The sequence below is a fragment of the Manihot esculenta genome, chromosome 2 (genome assembly GCF_001659605.2).
Source record: "Manihot esculenta cultivar AM560-2 chromosome 2, M.esculenta_v8, whole genome shotgun sequence".
In the NCBI taxonomy this organism is placed as follows: domain Eukaryota; kingdom Viridiplantae; phylum Streptophyta; class Magnoliopsida; order Malpighiales; family Euphorbiaceae; genus Manihot; species Manihot esculenta.
Window position 1 is genome coordinate 276098 of NC_035162.2, and position 24953 is coordinate 301050.

Sequence of the window (24953 nt, forward strand, 5' to 3'; positions counted from 1 at the left end):
TATAGAATCTCATTATTTGGATCTAACTAAAACATATCCCCTTTTTATTCTCAACTCACCAAAATCACTATTTAAAAGGTAGAGAAAATAAATTATATCGTAAAAAATTGAATAAAAGGGATAAAACTCACTTATCCAATTTTCGAGCCTCTGGAAGAAATTATTGAATTTCTGAGCAGGATATAGGTTTAAAAATAAGATCTAGCTGAGGATCTCAGAAGTTTATGGGTTGAGGGGAGGAGATTTGGGTTTAAAAGAGGAATTTTTTTTTTTAAACTAACAAAGCAAATGCTCTGTTTTGTTTTTTTTTTTTTTTTTTTTTTTATCCTGAGGAAGACGATGGCTTTGGTTTCGGGATCCTTCCCGAAACCAAAGCTTTTAATTGTTTTTTTTTATTTTATTAAAATTAATAGGCCTGGACCTGGGCCTTATAATTCTCTCATCCTAAAAGAAATTTCGTCCTCGAAATTTACATACCTAGTGAAGGGAATAAATGTGGAAATTGAATTTGCATATTTTCTTCTTTTTCCCAGGTAGCTTCTTTAGCAGGATGGTTACTCCATTGAACTTTAACCAGGGGTATTATCTTGCTCCTTAGAACCTTCTCTTCTCTGGCAATGATCTCTACTGGCTCTTTTTCATATGTTAAATCTTCTCTCATCTCGATAGGCTGTTTCTGGAGGATGTGGGAAGGATCACTTCTGTATCTCCTTAACATAGACACATGAAAGACATCATGAATCTGAGATAGCTCTGGAGGTAGTGTTAAACGATAAGCAACTGGTCCAATTCTCTCTAAAATCTCATATGGTCCTATGAATCGCGGACTCAATTTTCCACGTTTGCCAAAACGTACAACCCCTTTCCAAGGAGAGATCTTTAGGAATACCTTGTCGCCAACATTATATTCAATATCCCTTCTCTTCAGATCTGCATAACTCTTCTGTCTGTCTTGTGCTGCTTTTAATCTACTTCTGATCATCTGAATTTTATCTGTAGTGTGTTGTACTAATTCTGGACCTTCTAGCTGTCTTTCCCCTACCTCATTCCAACACAATGGTGTTCTGCATCTCCTCCCATACAAACCTTCATATGGAGCCATGCCGATACTCGAATGATAACTATTGTTATAAGAGAACTCCATTAAATGCACATGCCTATCCCAACTTCCTTTAAACTCCATCACACAAGCTCTCAGCATATCCTCCAATGTCTGAATAGTTCTTTCTGATTGACCATCAGTTTGAGGGTGAAAAGAAGTGCTAAACTTCAACTTAGTGCCTAAAGCATTTTGCAAGCTAGGCCAAAAACGAGAAGTGAATCTTGGATCTCTATCTGAAACAATAGAAACTGGAGCACCATGAAGTCTTACAATCTCACTAACATATATCTCTGCTAACTTGTCTAAAGAATAATCCATCCTGACAGGCAAAAAGTGTGCTGACTTGGTTAACCTATCAACTATCACCCATACTGCATTATGTCCATGCGAAGTACGAGGTAGCCCAGAAACAAAATCCATAGTAATGTGTTCCCACTTCCATTCTGGAATAGAGAGCGGTTGCAACTTTCCTGTTGGATGTTGATGTTCTGCTTTAATCTGTTGACAAACTAAGCATGTGGACACAAAGTCAGCTATTTCTTTCTTCATACCTGGCCACCAATAATTTTCCTTAAGATCTCTATATATTTTTGTACTACCTGGATGCATAGAGTAAGCAGAACAATGGGCTTCCTCCATAATCTCTCTCTTCAAGCTTTCCACTCTGGGTACACATAGTCTATCACCAAACATTAAAGTCTCATCCTCCCTTAGGGAAAAGTCGGTACGGGTGCCATCTTTTACTTCATTCCTGATCTTACTCAACTGCTCATCTTGATTTTGGGCTTCTCTGACTTTTTCTATCAAAACTGGTCGAACTTTGAGAGTTGCTAACAATGCTCCTGCATCATCCACTGCTAGTTCTACCCTTAAGGATCTTATCTCTAGTAACAAAGGAAGCCGAACTGTTTTAAGATAAGCCAAATTACTAAAGGACTTGCGACTAAGGGCATCAGCTACCACATTAGCTTTACCTGGATGATATTCAATAGTACAGTCGTAGTCCTTAAGTAACTCAATCCACCGTCTCTGCCTTAAATTCAACTCCTTCTGTGTGAGAGAAGATACTTCAAACTCTTATGATCTGTAAAAATCTGGCAAGTCACGCCATAAAGATAATGCCTCCATGTCTTTAATGCAAACACAACTACAGCTAATTCCAGATCATGGGTGGGATAATTTAATTCATATGGTCTAAGCTGTCTAGAAGCATAAGCTATCACCTTCCCATGTTGCATGAGTACACAGCCTAAACCCTTGTGAGAAGCATCACTATACACCACAAATCCATCTGTACCTGAGGGTAAGGTAAGAACTGGAGCTGATGTGAGACACGTTTTAAGCTTCTCAAAACTCTCTTGACATTCATTTGTCCATTCAAACTTTGCATTCTTTCGAAGGAGTTTAGTTAATGGTGCTGCAATGATGGAGAAATCCTGAACAAAGCAACGATAATACCCTGCTAAACCTAGAAAACTTCTAACCTCTGTAACATTAGTTGGAGGATCCCAATTGACTACTGCTTCAATCTTCTTAGGATCAACCAAAACTCCATCTGCTGAGATAACATGTCCCAAGAAAACCACCCGATCAAGCCAGAACTCACTTTTGCTCAATTTAGCATATATTTGTTTATCTCTCAAAATTTGCAGTACTATCCGTAAATGCATCTCATGCTCTTCTTTGGTACTGGAATACACTAAGATGTCATCAATAAACACAATAACAAAGCTATCCAAGTGGGGTTTGAACACCCTATTCATGAGATCCATAAAAGCAGCGGGTGCATTAGTTAACCCGAAAGGCATAACGAGAAACTCATAATGCCCGTAACGAGTTCTAAAGGTTGTCTTGGGTATTTCAGACTCCTTGATCTTCAATTGATGATAGCCAGACCGCAAATCAATCTTAGAGAATACTTTAGCACCTTGGAGCTGATCAAAAAGATCATCAATGCGGGGTAAAGGATACTTATTTCGCACCGTGACTCGATTCAATTGTCTGTAGTCAATACACAACCTTAAGGAACCATCCTTCTTTTTCACAAATAGCACAGGGGCTCCCCAAGGTGAAACACTGGGTCTTATGAAACCTTTATCAAGTAGCTCCTGCAATTGTGCTTTTAACTCCTTCAATTCTGCTGGGGCCATTCGGTATGGTGCCATAGAAATAGGAGCTGTATCTGGATTTAAATCAATAGAGAATTCAATCTCTCTATCTGGAGGCAACCCAGGAAGCTCTTCAGGAAATACATCAGGAAACTCGCTTACTACTGGTATATCTTCCAATTTAGATCCTTCCCGTCTACTGTCCATCACATAGACTAAGTATGCTTGACAACCCTTCCGAAGCATCTTCCTAGTAGTCATGGCGGAAATCACATAAGAAGGAAGTAAACGCCTCTCCCCAAAGAAAGTGAACTTGGATCCTTCTGGACTATTAAATACCAGTGATTTCTCAAAGTAATCTATTGTGGCATGATGACGGGATAACCAGTCCATACCTAGGATGACATCCAGATCTTGTAGACACAAAAAAAATCAGATCCACTAACAACTCATGGTCGCCCAACTTAACAACACAATCCCTATACACATGTTCACATACTACAGAATCCCCAACTGGAGTACTCACAGCTAATCCACAGTCTAAAGGTTTTAATTCTCTGTCAGCCTTACCCTGAAACAAACCATGTACATTATCTATCTTATCTGGATCAGTCAACTTCATTAATTCAAACACTTTTAGCACTTTCTTTAACCATTTATCTGCAATGTCAGCATCAGAGGAACCCTCAAAATCATAAGCTCCCAAACGTCTAGCACGATCCACTATCTCCCACGGATCTCTAGGTTTGGCTGTAATAGCAGCTGTAACTACTTGTGCCACAAAAGCACCCAAGTCTGCATTTATCTGGAAAGGATGAGCTAGTGCTACAGGTGGAACAAAAGGTGGAACTGCAGGTGCAACAGGAGGTGCAACTGCAGGTGCCGAGGAAGGCGATGGTGTAGTCGGATATGCCCTTGATTCAACACCATGAGAAACAGATTCTCCATGTCCTTCTCGGCTCTCAGATAACTCATGATCTGCCACCCCTTCAAGAGGCGGAGGTGTAACTGTAGGATCCCTATGAGATCGACCAATATTAGCTAATCTAGCTGTATGAACACCACGGCCCCGACTTCTATTACCATACTGACTCGAGGAAAGTCTACAGAATCTATAAACCTAAGCTTTGATACCAAAAATTGTCACACCCAATCTCCAAACTGTAGAGACGGATATGACCCGAAAAACTGACAGAACTTCCCCTAATATTTATACATATAAAACATATAACCTGCTATAATTTCAAAACATTAAGCATATAAGAGAAAAACTGATAGTTGGACCTATCAATTCATAAAATATTTACAATCAACAAAATACCTTTTCCACTGGGCTGTACAATCTATATATGATCTATCAAAATTACAAAAAGAAAAGACAAAAGACTTAGGATTGGTCCGACCTCCTCTAGACTCTGAGTGGACGATGTGGAAGGAATAACAAACTAGGAGATGAGGACTGCTGAGCGGATCACCAAAAAGGAACTGAATATTAAAAGTATAAGGGTGAGTACAAAATACTCAGTGAGCGGATAAATAAATAACAAAGGGAAAAAGATAAGTTTAGGTACTTAATAGTACCCACTATTTAGTTAAAATAAGTCAGCTGAATAAATACAATCTAATTCCATCAATATAAAATAAACTGTGAAAAATAGAATCCGCATATACTCATAATATGTTCCCTGCAGATAATGCTGGCATCTCAGGTATAATAAAATAATAACAGCCTGAAAGCAATGCTGGCATCTTAGGCTCTATAATGACAAATTTGGCCCAAGAGCTAATGAAATACTGGTCATATACATGTGCAGAGCTACCCCCAAAGGGTGACCACCTGACATACGCCCCAAAGGCTATCTGTATATCAAGCGCTGTCCCAAAGACAGTATAAATATATATCATGCTGAAAATAAATCACCTGTCATCAAGGTGTTATCTGTTCGGTGCATATACAGAGTATAATCAGCTATTTATTCAGCTGTGCTTTAAATTCAATTTTCATTTATTCAAGAAATATAAATTAACTTTATCTTTTCCCATTTTAAATAAACAAAGTAACATATACACATATAAATATATTTAGGAAAAATATCAATGTTATATATTTATCCACTCACCAGAATACTTGGGACAAAAGACCTAGGTCGCAGGAGGACCCCTATTATCTATCCTGGAAGCTGGATCCTCTCCTAGAATTAAAAAGAAAATAAAATAATATATCAAATAATAAAAATGCTCTAGAACAATAATATAAAACGTAAAATACGAAATTTTAAATATATTTTTATATATATTTTTAAGAAAATTTGGGCAGTATTTCGGCCTAGTTAGACTTTCCAAAAATACCCAAATCAACAAAAATACTCAATAACCTATAAATATTATTTAGATCAACCCAAGAAAATCATTAATCCCAAAAATAAATATAGAATCTCATTATTTGGATCTAACTAAAACATATCCCCTTTTTATTCTCAACTCACCAAAATCACTATTTAAAAGGTAGAGAAAATAAATTATATCGTAAAAAATTGAATAAAAGGGATAAAACTTACCTATCCAATTTTCGAGCCTCTGGAAGAAATTATTGAATTTCTGAGCAGGATATAGGTTTAAAAATAAGATCTAGCTGAGGATCTCAGAAGTTTATAGGTTGAGGGGAGGAGATTTGGGTTTAAAAGAGGAATTTTTTTTTTAAACTAACAGAGCAAATGCTCTGTTTTGTTTTTTTTTTTTTTTTATCCTGAGGAAGATGATGGCTTTGGTTTCGGGATCCTTCCCGAAACCAAAATCCCGAAACCAAAGCTTTTAATTGTTTTTTTTTTATTTTATTAAAATTAATAGGCCTGGGCCTGGACCTTATACCAGATAACTCTTTCTTTCGATGAAACATATTAAATCCATGCATAGCCTCAAAAGTTAAGATTATATTGTTTTGAATGCTGCGCCCAGAAATAAAAGCGCTCTGACTTTCCGAGACAATAGATGGCAAGATGGACTTAAGCCGGTTAACTATCATCTTAGTTATGATCTTATAAACTACGTTACAGAGGGCAATAGGATGCAAATCACTCATTCGCTTAGGGACACACTTCTTAGGTATCAAAACTAAAGCAGTCTCATTCAACTTCGGGGGGAGAGACCCTGAGTACAAGCAATCAATTATAAAAACGAGACACATTCTCACCAATAATATCCCAATAATGCTGGAAAAAACTAGAATTGAAACCATCTAACCCAGGACATTTATCAATTTTCATAGAAAAAGCTGCAGATTTTACCTCGTCACAATTGTAGGGAGCCAAAAGAGATGCATTCTGATCATGTGACACCAACAACGGAACACACTGCAAAACTGGTTCAAAATTACAATAATGGAAAGTAAAGAGAGACGTAAAATATCCATACATCACCTCCTCTAGACCCGAATTCTTATCATGCCACACGTTCGAGTCATCCAGCAGTTTAACAATTGTATTTTTCCGTTTCCGAGCAGAAGCAGCATTATGGAAAAATCGAGTATTAGCATCACCCTCTTTAAGCCAAAAATGCTTGGCACGTTGCTTCCAGAAGTCCTCATGGAGATTTAAAAAATGAAAGAAATGGGATTTGGTGAAATAGTCGGGCCCGAACTGACCCAAATAACTTTTTGGACCTACTTTCCACTTGGCCCAAAATGGTTAATCCAAGTTATTTAGTAGTTTCGTGCTAGCTATTATATATAATTTTAATTTCTCATTTTCTGCCGATGTGGGACAGATTTGCGCCGTAAAGCCGCAAGCAGACAGCTGAAGCAGCTGACCGCTACACTCGGTCCCGCTAAATTTGCGACGTCCTCGTCGCAACTGAATTGATTACAATTGCTAACCAGGACCGGATCCTTAGGTATTGTGGTTTAAGGGTGAGCAGTATTCGGTTAAAACCGAAAAAACTGACCGAACCGAACCGATTTGAAAATTTGGTTCGGTTTTTTATATATTTCGGTTCGGTTCGGTTTTTAATTTCAAAAATTTCGGTTATTTCGGTTCGGTTCGGTTCGGTTTTAATCAGAAAAAAACCAAAAAAACCGAACCGAACCGATTAGTAATAATAATATATTTTTTCAATAATATATAGAAATTAAATCATATTAAAATTAAAATATTTTAATTAAATTTTAAAATATTAAAAATAAAGTGTAAAAAATAAAAAATTATTAAAAATCGAAACCGATCAAACCGAACCGAATCGAACCGAATCAGACCGGTTCGGTTCGATTCGGTTTCTGACCAAAATCAGTTCGGTTCGGTTTTCATAAACACTCAAATTTCGATTTTCGGTTTATTCGGTTCGATTCAGTTTTGAACCGAACCGACCGAATGCTCACCCCTATTGTGGTTCGCTAGTACCTCGGGTGGCTCCACCTCGTCTCTCACGGGTAGCCCTTTCCTCGCAGGCCCACTAGCTCCGCATAATTTGTTTGACCCAGGGTGGCTCTGATACCAATTGAAATAGTCGGGCCCGAACTGACCCAAATAACTTTTTGGACCTACTTTCCACTTGGCCCAAAATGGTTAATCCAAGTTATTTAGTAGTTTCGTGCTAGCTATTATATATAATTTTAATTTCTCATTTTCTGCCGATGTGGGACGGATTTGGGCCGTAAAGCCACAAGCAGACAGCTGAAGCAGCTGACCGCTACATTTGGCTTGTAAAAACTCATCCATATGCACCTGTAGGCAAGAGCCACGTAGACGGGCCATAACAGCAAGACTCTCGTCCATCTCAGCTTTATGGAGAAGTCTAAGATTTGTGCCCCACGATTTCAAAGTAGTACGACAGGCCACAAGCTTACCCTCAATATCCATATTTAGAGAAAGTTGCCAAATATCCGAAATTAGGGTCCGATAACTTGCCTCACGGAGCCACGTATTCTCAAATCTGAAACGATGAGCATGGCACTGATCCACAAAGCATTTGACAGCAAGAAGAATACGCAAATGGTCCGAAGTAGAGAAACCCAACACTTCAACAGTAGAATTAGAAAACCTGGTACGCCACTGAGCATTAGTAAAAACACGGTCCAACCTAGATTCCATCCAGCCATCACTATTTCTTCCATGCTCCCATGTAAAAGGATATCCCATCATGGGGAATTCAATAAGACTAGAATCACAAAGAGCGTTCTGGAAGCCATTGATCAAACGTGAAGGTTGAAGACGACCACCTCGCTTCTCAGAAGGCGATAAAATATCATTGAAATCGCCTAAACACACCCAGGGCGCTTCATGATGAGATGCCAGCATACGCAACCGTTGCCAAGATAAGTGACGAAAGTTCCGATCAGCCTCGCCATAATAGCCTGTCAAGTGCCAATTACCAACCCCTTCAATAAAAACCTTGGTGTCAATATGGTGTTGCGATGAGCTAAGAAGAGTAATAGAAGAAACCGATCTCCAAAGTAAAGCCAGTCCCCCACTACGACCCAAGCAATCCACACTGAAGAAACCATCATAAACCAACAAGTATTTTATTTCATTCACTCGAGCAGAACAACATAAAGTTTCGATTAAGAAAAGAAAATTTGGCCTCTTAACCCTAACCATCTCTTTTAGGACCTGAACTGCTCGTGGGTTGCCAAGCCCATGATAGTTTCAACTAATACAACTCATTGCGATCGGCGGGCTTGAACTCCAGGGTCCGCCGCTACTCCATTTTTTGACTAATTGTTGCAACCACCACTTAATCTATGATCCATTGTGGGCTTCTCCCTGTTGGCTTTCTTGTTTTCAAGGCCCATACGTTGTCTTTTAGGGTCGACAATAGTAACACCAGCTTCCAAACCCCTAGGAATCTCCTCCCCAGCAGTAGGATATGAATTCAAAGAGTCCTTACGAATCCCATCCAAATCACGATCATCACTGTCCACCGGATTTGGTGGCATAGTCTGCCCGCTAGCGACGGAATTACCAAAAGTGATGCCCGATGGACTTTGGCTACTGTTTTCTCCCCCTCCTCCCTTCAACCACTTGCTTCTATGGCTTTGAGGATGTCGATAGTTTGCACGTAATTCATGACCGAACTTATGAACCACAGGAGCATTCCTAAGATTCAAAAGCTCGCGATAAAATCTCTCTGTATGGTAAAAAAGTCCACAAATGAAACAGAAGCTTGGAGCCCTTTCAAAAACAAAGGTTACATTAAACCATGCACCATCACTTTTGTGCATTCTCAAAGACTTATGAATAGGTTTGGAGAGGTCGTGATAATAGCGGAGCCGAACATAAGATTTTCGTGGTCCAAGAAAATTATAAGGATCGGATGCCAAGAACACTCCCAGTTCATTACCTATGCGGGCCACCACACATTCAGAGAAGAAACTTGGCTGCAGACCATGCACCTGAATCCAGAACGGAACATGTGTGAGGGGGACCTCAGCTGGATGGGAGAAGCCCTCCAGCTTTTCAAGAACAAGGAGATGATTGTTGAAGGTACGCGGACGCATATCCAAAACCCGTTGCACATCGATAGTATGATAGAACTGAAACACATAAAAATCACCCTCCTCTCTCCGAACAGAAATCTACTCAAATGGATGCCATAGAGCAGCCAAAGTGTGTTCCATGGTATTGAAATTTATAGGTCGATTAGTTAGGAAACGCCCCACCAGACACAACGAGGGATCGTCCTGATCGATTACACAATCATCAACCCCGAAAACCAGGAGGGATTGTCTTGGCCGATTACACCATCATCAACCCCGAAAACTAGGCCGTCATCATCATCTGCCTCGCCGTCAACAGATAAGCCCACCATCTCTACTGAGACTGCGTCCTCATCAGTTTCCATGAAGAAACTCTAAAGAAAATAACAAATTCTAGTAAATCTTATCAAAGAAGACAAGACAAAAACCTTCAAACAGAGAAGACTAATCGACACAAGAAATTGAAGAGCCGCGAATTAAATTACAAGTACTTTCGCTTAATTTTTATTAATTATTTTTAAAATAATTAAAATATCCTTAAATAAATAGTATTTATTAAATTTTCATTTATGTCAAATTAATTTTTTAAATATGAATAGTTTAATCACTAAATTTCAATTTTTATCAAACTAGAAAAATATTATTATTTTTACATATAGAATTTAAGTTTAATAGAGTCAAAATAAAAAAAAATTAATTTTAACATAATTCAAGGGATAAAATTAAAATTTTCTTACTATTTAAGAATCATGATCATCTATAATTTTTTTAACTATAATCTTTTTTTGGCAGTTAGGTATCTAAAAGTGATTTGTCCGAAATTCTAGGATTTGTCTAATATTAAAATAAATAATTAAACATATTAATTAAATTAAATTTAACACAGCTTACAAAAAAATTTTAACCAATAAGTAAGTCTAATATTTTATTCTCATAGAGTATTGTACTCCTTAATGGATAAATAGATGGGATTAAAATTTAGTTTAATTCAGTGAAGTGAGAATTTTTAATTTTATATATATATATAAAAAAAAAGTATAAATTCACTTTTCCAATGACTTTAAAATAATATTTTGTAAACTCTCTTTTTAACCATTTTATTTTCAATAAAAAGGGTTCAGTATTTTTTTCAATCATAATAATTTTTTATGTATGTATTCTATTAATAAAAAATAACATATTAATTAAAATTATAATAAACCACATAATAAAATTTTATTAACTGAATGTACATTATCTTAAAATTTTTCTCAATTGTAAATAATAAAAAAAAAACAATTACAGATTTGGTGCATTACCGTAATGGGCCAGAAGCTGTGGGTCGGTGGCCTACCTTATTTGAAAAAGAAAAAAAAGGGAAATTCTGAGAGTACTCAAAACTGAAGGCTGGCTGGCTGCCTCCTACAAAAGTACAATTAATGTATGGTAATTTTGGTCTGGTATTGTTGGTACGGAGAAAATTGAGATATTAATGGGAGATAAAAATTAATTATGATTGGAAATAATTATTATTTATTTCAACATGAAAAAAGGAAAAAGAAAATAAAAAAACATTCATTGAATGAGTGAATGTGATGATTCGGTAATGGTTTGACAAATCATTGTTTAATTGAAGATAATCTGATTAAAACAGTAACTTTATTGAATTTGAGAATTAAACATCAAATCTAAGTCTTTGTACAATAATATGATTTCAGAATTCTCCACCCCAGCTCATTGATACGCTATGTGGGACCATATGTAATCATGTCTAAGATGAAAGCAAATCATGCCTAGGTAGGGCTTATTTAAAAATAAATCCAATTTAAATTAATTCAAATAATTTTTAAATTTATTTTTTATTTAATTTAAAATAATTAATTTAAATTATTTAATAATTTTATATTATTTATTATATATCATTTTAATTTTTTATCATTTTTTGATGTACAACGACTCCCACATAAAAAATATGTATAGTAATAATGACGTGTTATAATAATTAATTATTTTAAAAATAAAATTTTTTTTTGCAACAAATGTATTAATATAACACAAGAATCACTTTGATCGATAAGTTAAAAATATTATTTAATTTAAATTAATAACATCTCAAATGATAAATTAGAATTTTGGGTTAATCTATTTGCAAAATTAAATATTTCGTCATGTAGCACTATCATATTCTCTAGCAATTAATTAGTGGCAAGAATTAATTTACACAGATTATTATAACCACGAATGGATAATTCATCTGCTTACACCGCAACATTTAACATCTAAATATTATTTTATTTAAATATAATAAACAATTTCAATATATTATTATTTAGATATTAAAATAATACAACATACAATATATTAAAGTATTGTGAATTTGTGCACAACACCAAGTGTAAGTGTATATGATATATTGTTAAAGATTAGAATTACAGTAGTGAGTCTAATTTAGGTTTAATTATCTAATAAATCATATGAAAAAATAATAATCTTTGGGTGCAGATATGCTAGTTTATTGATCGTTGCAATTATGTTTAATTGGTAGCTTGATAATTTGGAAACAATCAAAATTAGGTAAATTGGAAAATGATTAAGGTAGTTGCAGGCCGCTAGTGGTGTATGTTTTTGAAAATTTGCATAAATTTCACTACTTGGTAACTATAACCAACCTAAAATTTGTACTTTTCTAACTAATTCTAACAAAAGCTGATTAGTTTTTTTCTGTTGTTGTTTTTCCAATTATTCAACAATTAACAGTAGAGAAAATTAGAACATGATAATGTTTAATCAACCATAAGTTATTATTAACACTTCCAAGCTTTGACATATTGGATATTACTCATCTCAACTCTCATAGTTGAAAATGTTGAAATTGAATGATTTTATTAAGTTCAACATCTACAAATAATATAAGACTTTGAGCATGTCTTAGACAAGGAAACAGACCAATACCAGCCTCCATCTCCTAATTAGCCACAAAAGGAAGCCTGAGGCTCATTTGCAGCTGATAAGATTCAAAGCCCAGAAATTGGCTGGCTAATGTCCAAAAAAGAAAAAAAAAAAAAAAAAAAAACAAGGGAAAATCAATCTACAACTCAAATATAGGCCCAAGCCCGAGAATCAAACCCTTACCTGAGGCTGGCAATGAATGATTCAGAGAAGACGGGAGCCGCTGGAGATTTTCTAAAATAACCAAAACCCAAAGAACAGAAAACCCCAAAACGGCAAGATCATAGGCTTCCCAATCATGCCTTTGGAATAGTGTTCTGCGAGCTACCACCAACTAAATCTCGCATGGTATGGACATGAGGGAGCTAGTATCTTGCTTCTCTACCAACCTGCAACCAGGGAGATCAACATGCAACTACAAGAGGAAGATTCACATTCACATACTTCTGCAAACCCACCAAGGCTGAAGCCTTGCTGATCCTTAAAAAGAGTCAGCACCATCTGCTCAAAACAAAACCTAAAATCACTATTTACAACCCCCAATCGATAGTGAGGAGGACAAAACCCACATGTTTAATTTAACTTTCTTTGTCTTTTATTTATTGACTTTACCTGAGCTGTATATTATTTCTGGGGTTGGTAAGATACAGATACTCTCCAACCAGAAATTTATTCTTTTAAGAGAATCATATAGGCCAGCTTTCCCTATAATTCTATGTGCCTGTTTCTCTATAAAATAATCCCAAATTCCAACCAAAAAAAAACTTGAACCGGCTGGACCAGCTCCATTTACATAGCTATATATTTTAATCTCTAAGAGCCTGAATGCCAGAGTTAATCCTGTCCCTCTCTCCATGCATAAATAGAAGTTAATTCCCAGCAGTTTTGATTATGTATTGATTATGGAAAAAAAAAATTCTTTTCCAGTATTGATTATGTATTGGAGCTCTAAAATGACAAACATCTACTCACCTCCAATATGTGAGCATCAAGCCTAGGTTAATGAACTCTTTTGATTATTCTTGAAAATAATTGATCAAGAATTAATAGGCAAGCATTCCTTTCATTTTCACATAACTGAATTCAGTCCTAATGAATAAGGTGTTAATTCTAGAATCAAATTACCATAAGTGAATTCTCTAGATTCTAGCCCATATTATACAGCCAAAAAGGAAATGGAGTTATTAGGTAGTGCATGAAAGCTGGTTCATCACAGCTGTTTGCAAATATCTCAAGAAAAAAAAAAGAAGAAAGGAAAACTACAACTATAGTGGAAGAAAGAGTACTAAACGACAGTGGAGGAAGAACAAAATTGTCATAGCTAACTGTGAATTTTCGTCTTATAAAAAAAAAAAAAAAGGTTCTCGCGAGACTTCTTAGAATTCAAAAAAATATATATATATAGATAATGTTTTTTGTATTTATATTTATAATATACTATATAGTAAATAGACTAGTATATCAATATGAGGCGGTATGGGCAGACAAGCTGTCTCTGGTCGAAGCAGGAGGATGAGGAACAAGAAATTCTCCCTCACTCAACTATAGCAAGAAATAAATTCAAACCACATCAAAACTTTCACTGCATGCATAACAAAACATCAAAAAAGAAAAACGAAAACCAAACAAATAGAGAAAAGACATTTTCCTACAAATGGATGTATATTCTACACATTGAACTAAGAATAAACTAAGGATCTGGGTTTCTTGAAGTCAAGTGGACTGTTTTGATGGAGTGGAAGAATGGGGTTCCACCACTTAAGCTGACATTTATGTACTAGAATCTTAATAAGTGCTTGAAATACAATGACAAAACAACTGGGTCTAATATCTAACATACAGTTCTGCCAAATAATAGATACATCATAGTTCATGTTTATCACAGTCAGGGTAAGATGGAATACATGGCGTCAATGGTGATGTTGACTAAACTGTATAATAGTAAATAGTGAGAGAGAAAGAGAGAGAGAGAGAGTCAGACCATTAAAGGCATTCAGTGTTGCATATGGTTCAGACTCAGAAATTGATGGCAGAATAAGTGAAAAGGGAGGCACAGACACACCACTCTTCATCACAAATTAAGGGCAACCCTTCCTGTCAATTAAAAGACCCATCACTTTTGTCCTGTTGGTGACGCTTAATCTCTTTCACCTTTTCAATCATAACATGTTTTCTTTTACTCTATTTCTTTCTCTACAGTTTCTGTTCTTTTCCTTCATGGAAATCGAGAAACCACAGCTCCCTTGCTAAAGAAAGCACTTAATTTCCAAAAAGCATGACAACTAGATTCATAAACCAAAGCTCACCGGCACTTTAATATCCTTCTTTTTGGGCTTGAGTGTATTTGCGCTCATTATCTACATTTTGCTAACCAACAAAATTTTCTATAACAATTTCAAATTATCAAACTTTCCTCTCACATGCTAAGGAATGAAATTGAGATTTTCTCACAGAATGCAGGAGGAAGGCAGCCGAAACTTGAGATGGAAGCTGCAAGCTGCAAGCTGCTATCCTACAGAGATTATTACAGAATATGTACAAACCAAACCACATATATAGATTTTCATATCAAATAATGGATTGCCATTGCTGCAAAATTACAGTTGCGGGATTTTCTTTGAATTTACCTTTCTTTAAGCAGCGGAAATAGAATAAAGATTAAAGCACAAGCATCACAAAAGATAATCTTGGGATCACATCGACAAATATAAGCAAGTTGATGAGAGAAAGGATATAAGGAAACGCAATAAAGCCACTGTTTTGCGCATACAAAACCTGATCAGGATATGTATAATAGAACCCTATTATGTTCAGATATTATTCCAGTAACTTCAAAATCCTGATGAGTTGAGCTAGCAAACGATGTCTTCAGCCATGCAAGAAACATATATATGAGTTGACCATATAGCGCAGATCCAAGCTTTAACATATAAAAAGCGACAAGAAAACAAATTAAATAAAAAAAAAAGGGGGAAAGGAAAGGAAGGAGTTTTTTCTTTTTATCACAAGGAAGGAGATTAAGCAGCTCTAACAATCGACCCACTACCACTCAGAACAAATAGTGTGAGTAAATAGCCCACAAGAACATAATAGTGTGAGTAAATAGCATAAAAACAGCTACTACCCACAAGAACATAATAGTGTGAGTAAATAGCCCATCCATATCAAGCCACTACACAAATATTTCAGCTTGAAATTAATAAAACTAATAATCATATAAACTTAAGGAAAAAAAATGTGAGAATCATACAAAAGAGCAGAAGAGATATTTAGAGTGGGTTCTAGTCTGATTAGGAAACAGTATAAACCCTAGATAGAGTAGTGGTAGGAGTTGGGAACAAAAGAAGCCAATTAGAGCGTAGATCAAAAAGGAGCAGAAACGGACAGGAAAGTTCTTGAAGCCATGATGAATAAAACCAGTCCAATGATGAAGCAGAAGGAGAGTTAGATGAACTGACAGGGAAACAAAAATAAAAAACCTGATCCATGAAATTTAGGGATAAAAATAAAAGTGCAATGATGATCCTTTGCCTCTTTCAGTCAGAGAAAAGAGAGGAAAAAAGCAGTCAAAATCTTTCATCATTACACCAATCTGCTCTTGCCCAACGAACTTACATTTCTAATGACCAAAAAACCCATGTGTAAAATAACATTCCAAAATCAATCAGTTGTATGCACAACAGAGCAAACAAGAACTCACCTTTACAGATCAACAGCAACCGATAGAGATGAAGCAACAATTGGGGGGAATGAAGCCTGGTCCGACGTCACTAACTCATGATAAATCATATCTCAACAACGAAAATGAATTAAATTAATGATTTCAGAGATAAAATCATAGATCTAGTTAGTGGCCTCGAGCCAGACAACATTCCCCTCAAAAGATATACAGCTTCTCACGATGGGGAGAGGGAGGGAGAGAAAAAGAGGGATACAGAGACAGAGGCTATTGTGATGGTATGGAATGAGAAGTGAGGAAGGAAAAGAAAGAGATAAAAAGAAGGGCAGGAGGAAAGATGGAGGGTGAAAAAGGACAAAGAAAGCAATAAAAGTAGCAGGGCACCCTGACCCTACATCTGGTCCTTGGGTTCAACACAAAATGACCATGACCATGAAACCATGCAATATATCATACAAGCAATTTTTTTTTTTTTTTATAAAGGGAATTTTACTATTTAATGAATATTAAAAAAATTTATTAGCTTATCCATCAATTTTAAAATAATATATTAAAATATTATTATTTAATTATTAAATATTTTATTGTCTGATTATATTAATGTATGAGTATAGGGAAAATGAAGCCAAAAATGAGCAATAACTAGGATAAGTTGAGGTATATGGGAAATGATGAGAAGTAATTATTTTGGGAGAAATACCAAATATTGTTATTGTGTGAATAGTGGTGAAGTATATCAAAAATAACATAGAAAGGGAAAGCTAGCCTCGTTGAGAGCAAAGCAAGACACAGACACAGACACAGACACAAAAGGTCACTGCTCAGTTTACTGCTTCAAATTCATTCAGCTGCTATCAGCTTCACCCATCACTTATGGTCCTCTTTTTCAGACTCTCTGGGCCCACTCCTCTTCTCCAATATCAATAAAATCATTTCCAATAAATTCTTATTACAATACTCATCAGGAATTCAATGGTGGTGACGATTAAAAAATGAATAATTGTAATTCCTTCCCTTTGAAATATAATTAATTGCATTATACAATTATTTGTAAATTATTTAATAAAAAATAATTAAATTTAAAATATAATAATGATGATATAGTTTAAATATAAATTTATAAATTATATCACTAAAAATATATGGCTCTATTTAAAGAATTTATATATTAATTTTATAAATTATTAAATAATATATAATAAAAATTATAAATATGTAAAAATATAAATAAAATAGTTATTTTTTAATTATTCAAAACTTAATTTAATAAAATTTTAATTCATTGCATATGTTCTGTAATTATTTTTATATTTAATATCATTTAATTATTTTTATAAATTAAATTATCCATATAATTTAAATATAACTCATCTTTTAACTATTAAATTATTGTTAATAATATTATAAAATAATCATATATTCTAATTAATTATTAATAATTTTAAACGATATGATTTAAATAATTTATTTTATTAATTATGATTTATTATATCTAAATAGATTATATATATATATATATTAATTATTTTATAATTTTTAATTATATAAGTGAATCATATTAAATATAATATAACTTTATATATCAATTACACAACGCATTTTAATTAAAATTATAAAATTAATAACTAAATATAAAATACTATAATACTTTTTTTATCAAAAATTCTATATAATATATATTAATATTATTATTATTATTTAAAGGTTAGCATTATTATTTTTATTATTATTTCAATATTCGTTACTTACTATTTTAAAGTATATGTAAGAATATTATAATTTTATTTGTAAAAGTTAAGATTTAAATTGAAATTAAAATTAAAATTAAAGTTGAAAATAATTAAAATCAAAATTAAAACTAAATCGAACCATACTAAAATTTAATTTAAAGCATGATTTATAAAAATTAACAATTATTTCAGTTTTAAAATATAAAAATTTAAATTGGAAATTAATTTTTTTTTTTTTTAAAGTGACGAAATTGTTAAATTAGAAAGTGAGCAGTCAGTGATGGCTATCGCTAGGCTTTACTTAGGTGATTATGAATTTGAATATTTCCAGTGTGTTAGCTGCCTCATCAATTTCATATTTCAAACCCTTTTTTTAGAATTGTATTTGGAATCACAATTTTCCAATTTTAGATTATATTGGAAATTTCTTCCAAATTATCTCTCCACTTGTTATTCTACTGTTTTCTAGTGCAATATCTCCTCCATTATTAATATACCATACAAATATTCAAATTATTTGATATTTATTATTTTATTAATTCAATTAATTATATAATGATTTGAGTATTGGCTAATCAATCTTATATATATACTTTTTTTTTAAAAAAAAGTGTTTCTAATTAATAACATTAAATAGTAATATATTTAATAATATTAGAAAACTGGCGCATGAGTGAGCTCCCAGCCATACTATTCAAAATTTAAGAGAACATTTGTAACCTTAAGTAATGAGCCTTTAATTTCGAATACAATTCACATAGGATTAAATATGATTGAATATTGTATTTTTTAGTGTATGTAAATAACGTATTAAATTAAATCTTAATATATATATACATATATATTTAGAGTCATTAAAAAAAAAAAAAAAAAAAAAAGAGGAGGAGAGTGATGGACCTGACCATATTGACCTGAAATTTTTATAAGGAAATGGGACAGTTTTGCAAGACCTACTATGATGGGGGATTGACCTAATGCCTTTGGACTTTACCTAGATTCTGATTTTTGTTCTTTCCCGATTCCCATTACCAGCATTGTCTCCTCTTTTTCTCCTAAAACAAAATTTAATTACAATTCACACTACCTTCCCTGCTGTCACCATTGTATTGTCACAGACACCCTTGAATTGTTGGATTAATATTTTTATGATCATATATATATATTCCACCTTAGTCAGTTTTATCATCATAAAAAATAAATTAATGGATCTGATTAGTACTGCTATGAATTTATCTATGCACAAAAAACTTTACTAATTCCAACTTTTTATATTATGGATTTTAATTTGAACAGTTTTGTTAAAGAAAGAAAAAAGAAAAAAAAGTGGAAAAGGAGAAAATGTGGAGGAGTGGTTGAAAAGTGAAAAAGTAAGTAGGTTTTGATTGAAAAAAGAAGATTCTTTGTGAGCTACACAACGTAGAAAATGGAAACAAAGGGAAGGGTTGCGAAACTTGAAGCCCAGACGTTCATGCCCCGACATTTTGATTTTCTTCTCGTCTTCTTTCATTTAACTAACACATGAATCTATTTTTTTAATTAAGCCATCAAAGCTGGAAACCAAACCTATCCTCTTTCATATTACTACATTGGGTTTTGCAGGAAAGGAGGAAAGAATTGGGCCTTCATTACAAGCCTAAATTTTGGGCTTCCGAGTTTATATGAAGGCTGCCCACATAATTAATTAAGGCCCGCCCTATGTCCATGAACAAAACAGCCACTTGCTTGTCATGAATTTATTGATTCGACCCATTTTAATGGGCCAGCAATTGTAAGGTTGGCAACCGTGATTTCTAACTCCAAAAATCAAGTAATTAATATGCTAGTGGATAATATATACCTAGATAGTTGCTTGTCACCGATCAACTTCATAAAGGGGGATATATGGAACAGTTGAAACCATTTTGAAAATTACTCGGTAAAAATAGTAAAAGAATACAATAAATTTTACAAAATGTTTTTAATAATATATTATTCATTTAAAGATCACTAGCCAATAATTTCTTCGAAGAGATATTTTTTAATTTGGGCCAATGAGTGGTGGATTCTGATCTGAATTAAATGAGAGAGCCCATATCCTAACCCCGCAATAAACAGTTTCATTGTAACTCATGAATTATGATAATGAATTTAATTGAAGTCCAGCCAGTGACCGTAGAGCGCACACAGCTTTGCTTGGTAAAGCTAGGGGTAGGAAAACTTTAAGCTTACAAGTTGAACATAATTAAATCCCTGAAGCTAGTGAGGTTTCCACGCAGGAAATGAATATAGTTTGGGACCAATTGAGTGCCAAATCAGTGTCTTAGTTGATCAACTTTACATACTCATACACCTCAATGCAATGCGTGGCAGGCAGACAACATTAATTCTCATCATTTTAATGGGTAAAGCAGAAAATGCATGGAAAAATGTTCAATCTGGAAGGAAATCTTTTCAAAGCTACAGATAAAATCAATTGATTAATTCCAAGTGCGATATTCAAAGAGACATATATATAATCATAAATTGCACAAGTTGAACAAATATAGACCTCCCAATACCACCTTTAGTCATTCTAGATTATAGTGATGATTTTATATAAAAATAGAATCATCATCTTGTGTGATTTTAATTGCTCAAGTGGGAAAGACCAATCTAATCCACCAAACATTGTATGCATGATTAATCAAAGCATCTATTTTCTTCACAATCAAAATTTGTGCTCAACATGATCATAGCTGTGATGAATTGATGATGACAATATGCGAGGAACTCGATTCCTATTGCTGAAACAAATTAATCCAAATTCTTATGATGTCATTTCTCTTTGGCACACACTTGCACATTTGTGTTAGTATTAATATATGGATGTGGAATCCTATAGTTACGTAAGTTGGTCGGTCCACAAGACCATTAAATTAAACAAGACAAAAAGTTGATTCTCTTATGCCACTAATTTATGCAAGTGTGTTTGTGTTGATTAACAACATATTTGCTTTTTTCTTCATTATTGCTCCTCCACAAAGATGCATATCTAATTATTTTAATACCCATTCTCATAGTGTGCAATCAATTAAGGTTTATATTTTATTACATATGCAATTGAAAGATTGCTGAACCATGTATTGTATTAATTAACAACAAAATTATGTACTTGCGCTCAATTACGCCAAATAACAAACAAGAGTAAATCTTTGTTAAAACTAAAAGAAGAAGATACAACTTTTTGAAAATCCACCACGCATAAATGGCAATTAATTTATTATTATGTAAATAATGCTTATATATATATACACAGTACAAGCGTGGTAGTGGAAGCATTGCCGTTGGAGGTCGGGAAAGGCCGCTGATTATATAAACATTGCATGATGGATGATGGCATCCAGAATCATAAGGGCACTTGTCTACGTGGATTTTGGCTAGTGGTTGCTGTTGATATTTTTAGAGACTAAAAAGTACTTCTCAGGACACCTTAAACGGCTTTCACCTCACCTTTGGTCGACACCTGTACAAACTTCAGCATTTGTCTACCTACACCTGGATATTTCTTATTTCTAATTACTATCTTCGGATTCACTCCTACAGTTATTCACCTTTTGAAACTCTGATTGATGATTCGCATTAGCTGTTCACGGTTTTATAGCTTCTCCGTCAAATATCCATGACGGGGCCCTCATATCTTTCATCAACTTCCCTTTCCTTTATGCGGTCATAACCCACTGTTAACAGTTTTTTTTTTTATTAAGTCATTGTACTGTGATCAGCACTTAATTTGATTATGATTCAGCTAGCACCCTTCGATCTCTCTATATAAACCAACTCCCACTTCATAGTTCAACCCAAAAAAGGAAAGCCAAGCCAAAAGAATTACACACACACAAGATTAATTAAACCACTCTATTTCTTCATTTTCCATCTCCATGGAAACACATCTTGACAGCTTCTGGATTTTTGCTCTTCTTTTCAAATGCAACTCTCTCCCTTCTCACCACAACACCGTCTCTCTTTTTCTTTTTCTTTTTCTTTTTTTGTGCATGACTTGGCTAGCCTTGGCTTTATGCTTCTGGGCTTATCCTGGAGGCCCTGCCTGGGGTAACTACTGGCTCAAGAAAGGATGTAAATCCAAGTTAGTTCCAGGTCCTCGAGGGTTCCCAGTGCTAGGCAGCATGAACCTGATGGCCAACTTAGCTCATCACAAACTTGCAACTGCAGCTAATCTGTTTAACGCTAAAAGACTCATGGCTTTTAGCATGGGAGAGACTAGGTTTCTAATCACATGCAATCCTGTTGTAGCTAAAGAAATCCTAAACAGCTCGGTCTTTGCAGATCGTCCTGTGAAAGAGTCTGCTTATGGACTTATGTTTAACAGAGCCATTGGGTTCGCTCCTTATGGGGTATATTGGCGAACCCTAAGGAGAATCGCGGCAACACATCTATTTTGTCCCAAACAAATCAGTTCAACAGAGGCACAGAGGAAAGACATTGGCTCCCAAATGGTATCACTTATTGCATGTCACAGAGGAGATATCCGAGTCCGTGATATACTAAAGAAAGCTTCACTTAACAACATGATGTGCTCGGTGTTTGGGCGCAGATACGAACTGGGTTCATCAAATACCGAAACGGAACGTCTGAGAGAGCTAGTTGAAGAGGGTTATGAGTTGCTAGGGAAGCTCAACTGGTCCGATCATCTTCCTTGGCTTGCAAGTTTAGACCTTCAAAAGATCCGCTTCAGGTGCTCTCAAATGGTTCCTAAGGTGAACCGTTTTGTCAACCAGATTATTCAAGAACACAAAGCTAGGTCGAACGGCCAAAGAAGACAAGATTTTGTGGATGTTTTACTCTCCCTTCAAGGACCTGAAAAATTATCAGACCAGGATATGGTTGCTGTTCTTTGGGTAAGCCACAGAACCTAATTAATTACATTTGAAAAACCGATTATTTTATACTTATATCTTTATGTGTATAATATGCATGCATGTTTTGTTTTATAAGAAATGGAATCAAAAGTGGAATCTTGTGAGGGTGTTGCCTTTCTTTTTGGCATCTCTTGACAATCCTAAAGTTAACTTACCATTGTTAATGAATAATTATTTCTTTAATTTCTTGTTTATTATATAGGAGATGATTTTTAGAGGAACAGATACTGTATCGGTTTTGATAGAGTGGATACTAGCAAGAATGGTACTCCACTCTGATATTCAAGCGAAAGTCCACCATGAGCTCGATCACATCGTGGGAAGATCACGCCCATTGATGGAATCAGACATTCAATCAATGGTTTACCTGCAAGCAGTGGTGAAAGAAGTGCTTAGGCTACATCCACCTGGCCCACTTTTATCCTGGGCCCGCTTGGCAATCACGGACACTACAGTGGATGGCTATGAGGTGCCAGAAGGGACCGTGGCTATGGTAAACATGTGGGCCATAACAAGGGACCCGGAAGTTTGGATGGACCCACTGAAGTTCTGGCCAGAGAGATTTGTGTGCAAGGATGGTGGTGGCGTGGACATGGAGTTTTCGGTGTTGGGGTCAGACCTAAGGTTGGCTCCATTCGGATCGGGTAGGAGGACATGCCCAGGAAAGGCACTGGGTTTGGCGACAGTTAGCTTCTGGGTGGGGAGCTTATTGCATGAGTTTGAGTGGGTGAAATCAAGCAACAGGGCGGTGGATCTGTCGGAAGTGCTAAGGCTGTCTTGCGAGATGGCGAACCCACTTAGCGTTAAAGTGCGTCCTAGGAGAGGATGCTAAATGCTAATTAAGTTAATTGTCCTATCTATATGCACACGTTGTAAATATATCTTTGTACTTATCTTCAGCTTTCATGGCTTATATAAATATAAAATATAATATTATATGGTAAGTAATAATTAAGTTAATAGGACCGTTATGCTCATGCCTGTATTTTTTGCAATTTATTTTTTAGTTTTAAAATTATTAAATGTTATATGTTTGTGTTGAATTTGGCTTATATTGTTGATAATTCATTATAAATAACCATAGAATTGACCAGACACAACTGCTGCTAGTTATAAATTGATTTTGTAATGCTAATCAATCTAAATACGTGAGTAAGTTTACTGGTTTGTAAAATTATAATAAATTAAATATTGAAACTTTGAGAGTGGTGGAATGACCAAATGCCATCTTTTATCACGTGATTTTTTAATTTAAATTCAGTTTATTAATAAATTTAACATAGAATCATTTGCATTAATAACTAGGTAGTGGGCTTAATTTACAATTTTATAAATTAAACAAGAAAACCTCTAGTGGCCTTAACACTGCAAAACAAAACTTTACAGGTTTTTTCTTTCCATGATTTTAAAAATGTTTGTATTTGAGAGGGTGAGAGATTTTAAAATAAAGTTTTTGGAGATTTTTAAAAGTGTCCAAAAAGAGAAAATTCTATACTTTTTAATTTTTTTTTAAATAATAAAAAATTATTAAAATTTAAAAATTATGAAAATACCTTTAAAATTTTTACTTTACTTCAACTCTATTTAGATATACTGTTAAGTTCAATTGTTGAGATTTAATTTAAAATTTAAAATATTTTATTGAGATTTTGTAAGTTTTGAATATTTAATTCATTAAAGTATTTAAATTTTATTTTTATATATTCAGTTCTTTATTACTTCTTTTCTTATTATTTTTTTTAATATTATGATTCATATTCTCGATATGACTAGTGGAACTAATCCTCTCACCTTCGTTCTTTAAAATAAAGAAGAGTTATGAGAAAATAGAAAATTATAAAGATAGTTGAAAGAGTTCATCTTATCAAAGATGCAAAGGGAGAAGGAAAAGTTTTTTGTGTAATTATTGCAAGAAGTCCGGTCACGAACAAAAAAATTATTGGCATAAAGAAAAATACCGTAGGGAGAGTGTTTCACAAATTAATAATTGAATTTCACAAATTGACCGTTAGAGAGAGATATTGAAAAAATAATATTTCACAAAT

At 34.3% G+C, this 24953-nt stretch overlaps 1 protein-coding gene and 1 long non-coding RNA gene across 2 annotated transcripts; one reads left to right on the top strand and one right to left on the bottom strand.

Annotated features, from left to right (window-relative positions):
• Positions 1 to 12520: 12520 nt before the first annotated feature.
• Positions 12521 to 16673, bottom strand: LOC122722504. The gene is made up of 2 exons (XR_006349454.1): positions 16305 to 16673; positions 12521 to 15470 (listed from the first exon to the last, which is right to left on the bottom strand). It is a non-coding gene; the product is annotated as an uncharacterized LOC122722504 (long non-coding RNA).
• Positions 16674 to 21763: 5090 nt separating this feature from the next.
• Positions 21764 to 23951, top strand: LOC110608661 (cytochrome P450 78A9). The gene is made up of 2 exons (XM_021747940.2): positions 21764 to 22887; positions 23111 to 23951. The coding sequence occupies exons 1-2, from the start codon at positions 21910 to 21912 to the stop codon at positions 23738 to 23740; spliced, it is 1608 nt and encodes a 535-aa protein (XP_021603632.1). The 5' UTR covers positions 21764 to 21909; the 3' UTR covers positions 23741 to 23951.
• Positions 23952 to 24953: the final 1002 nt, after the last annotated feature.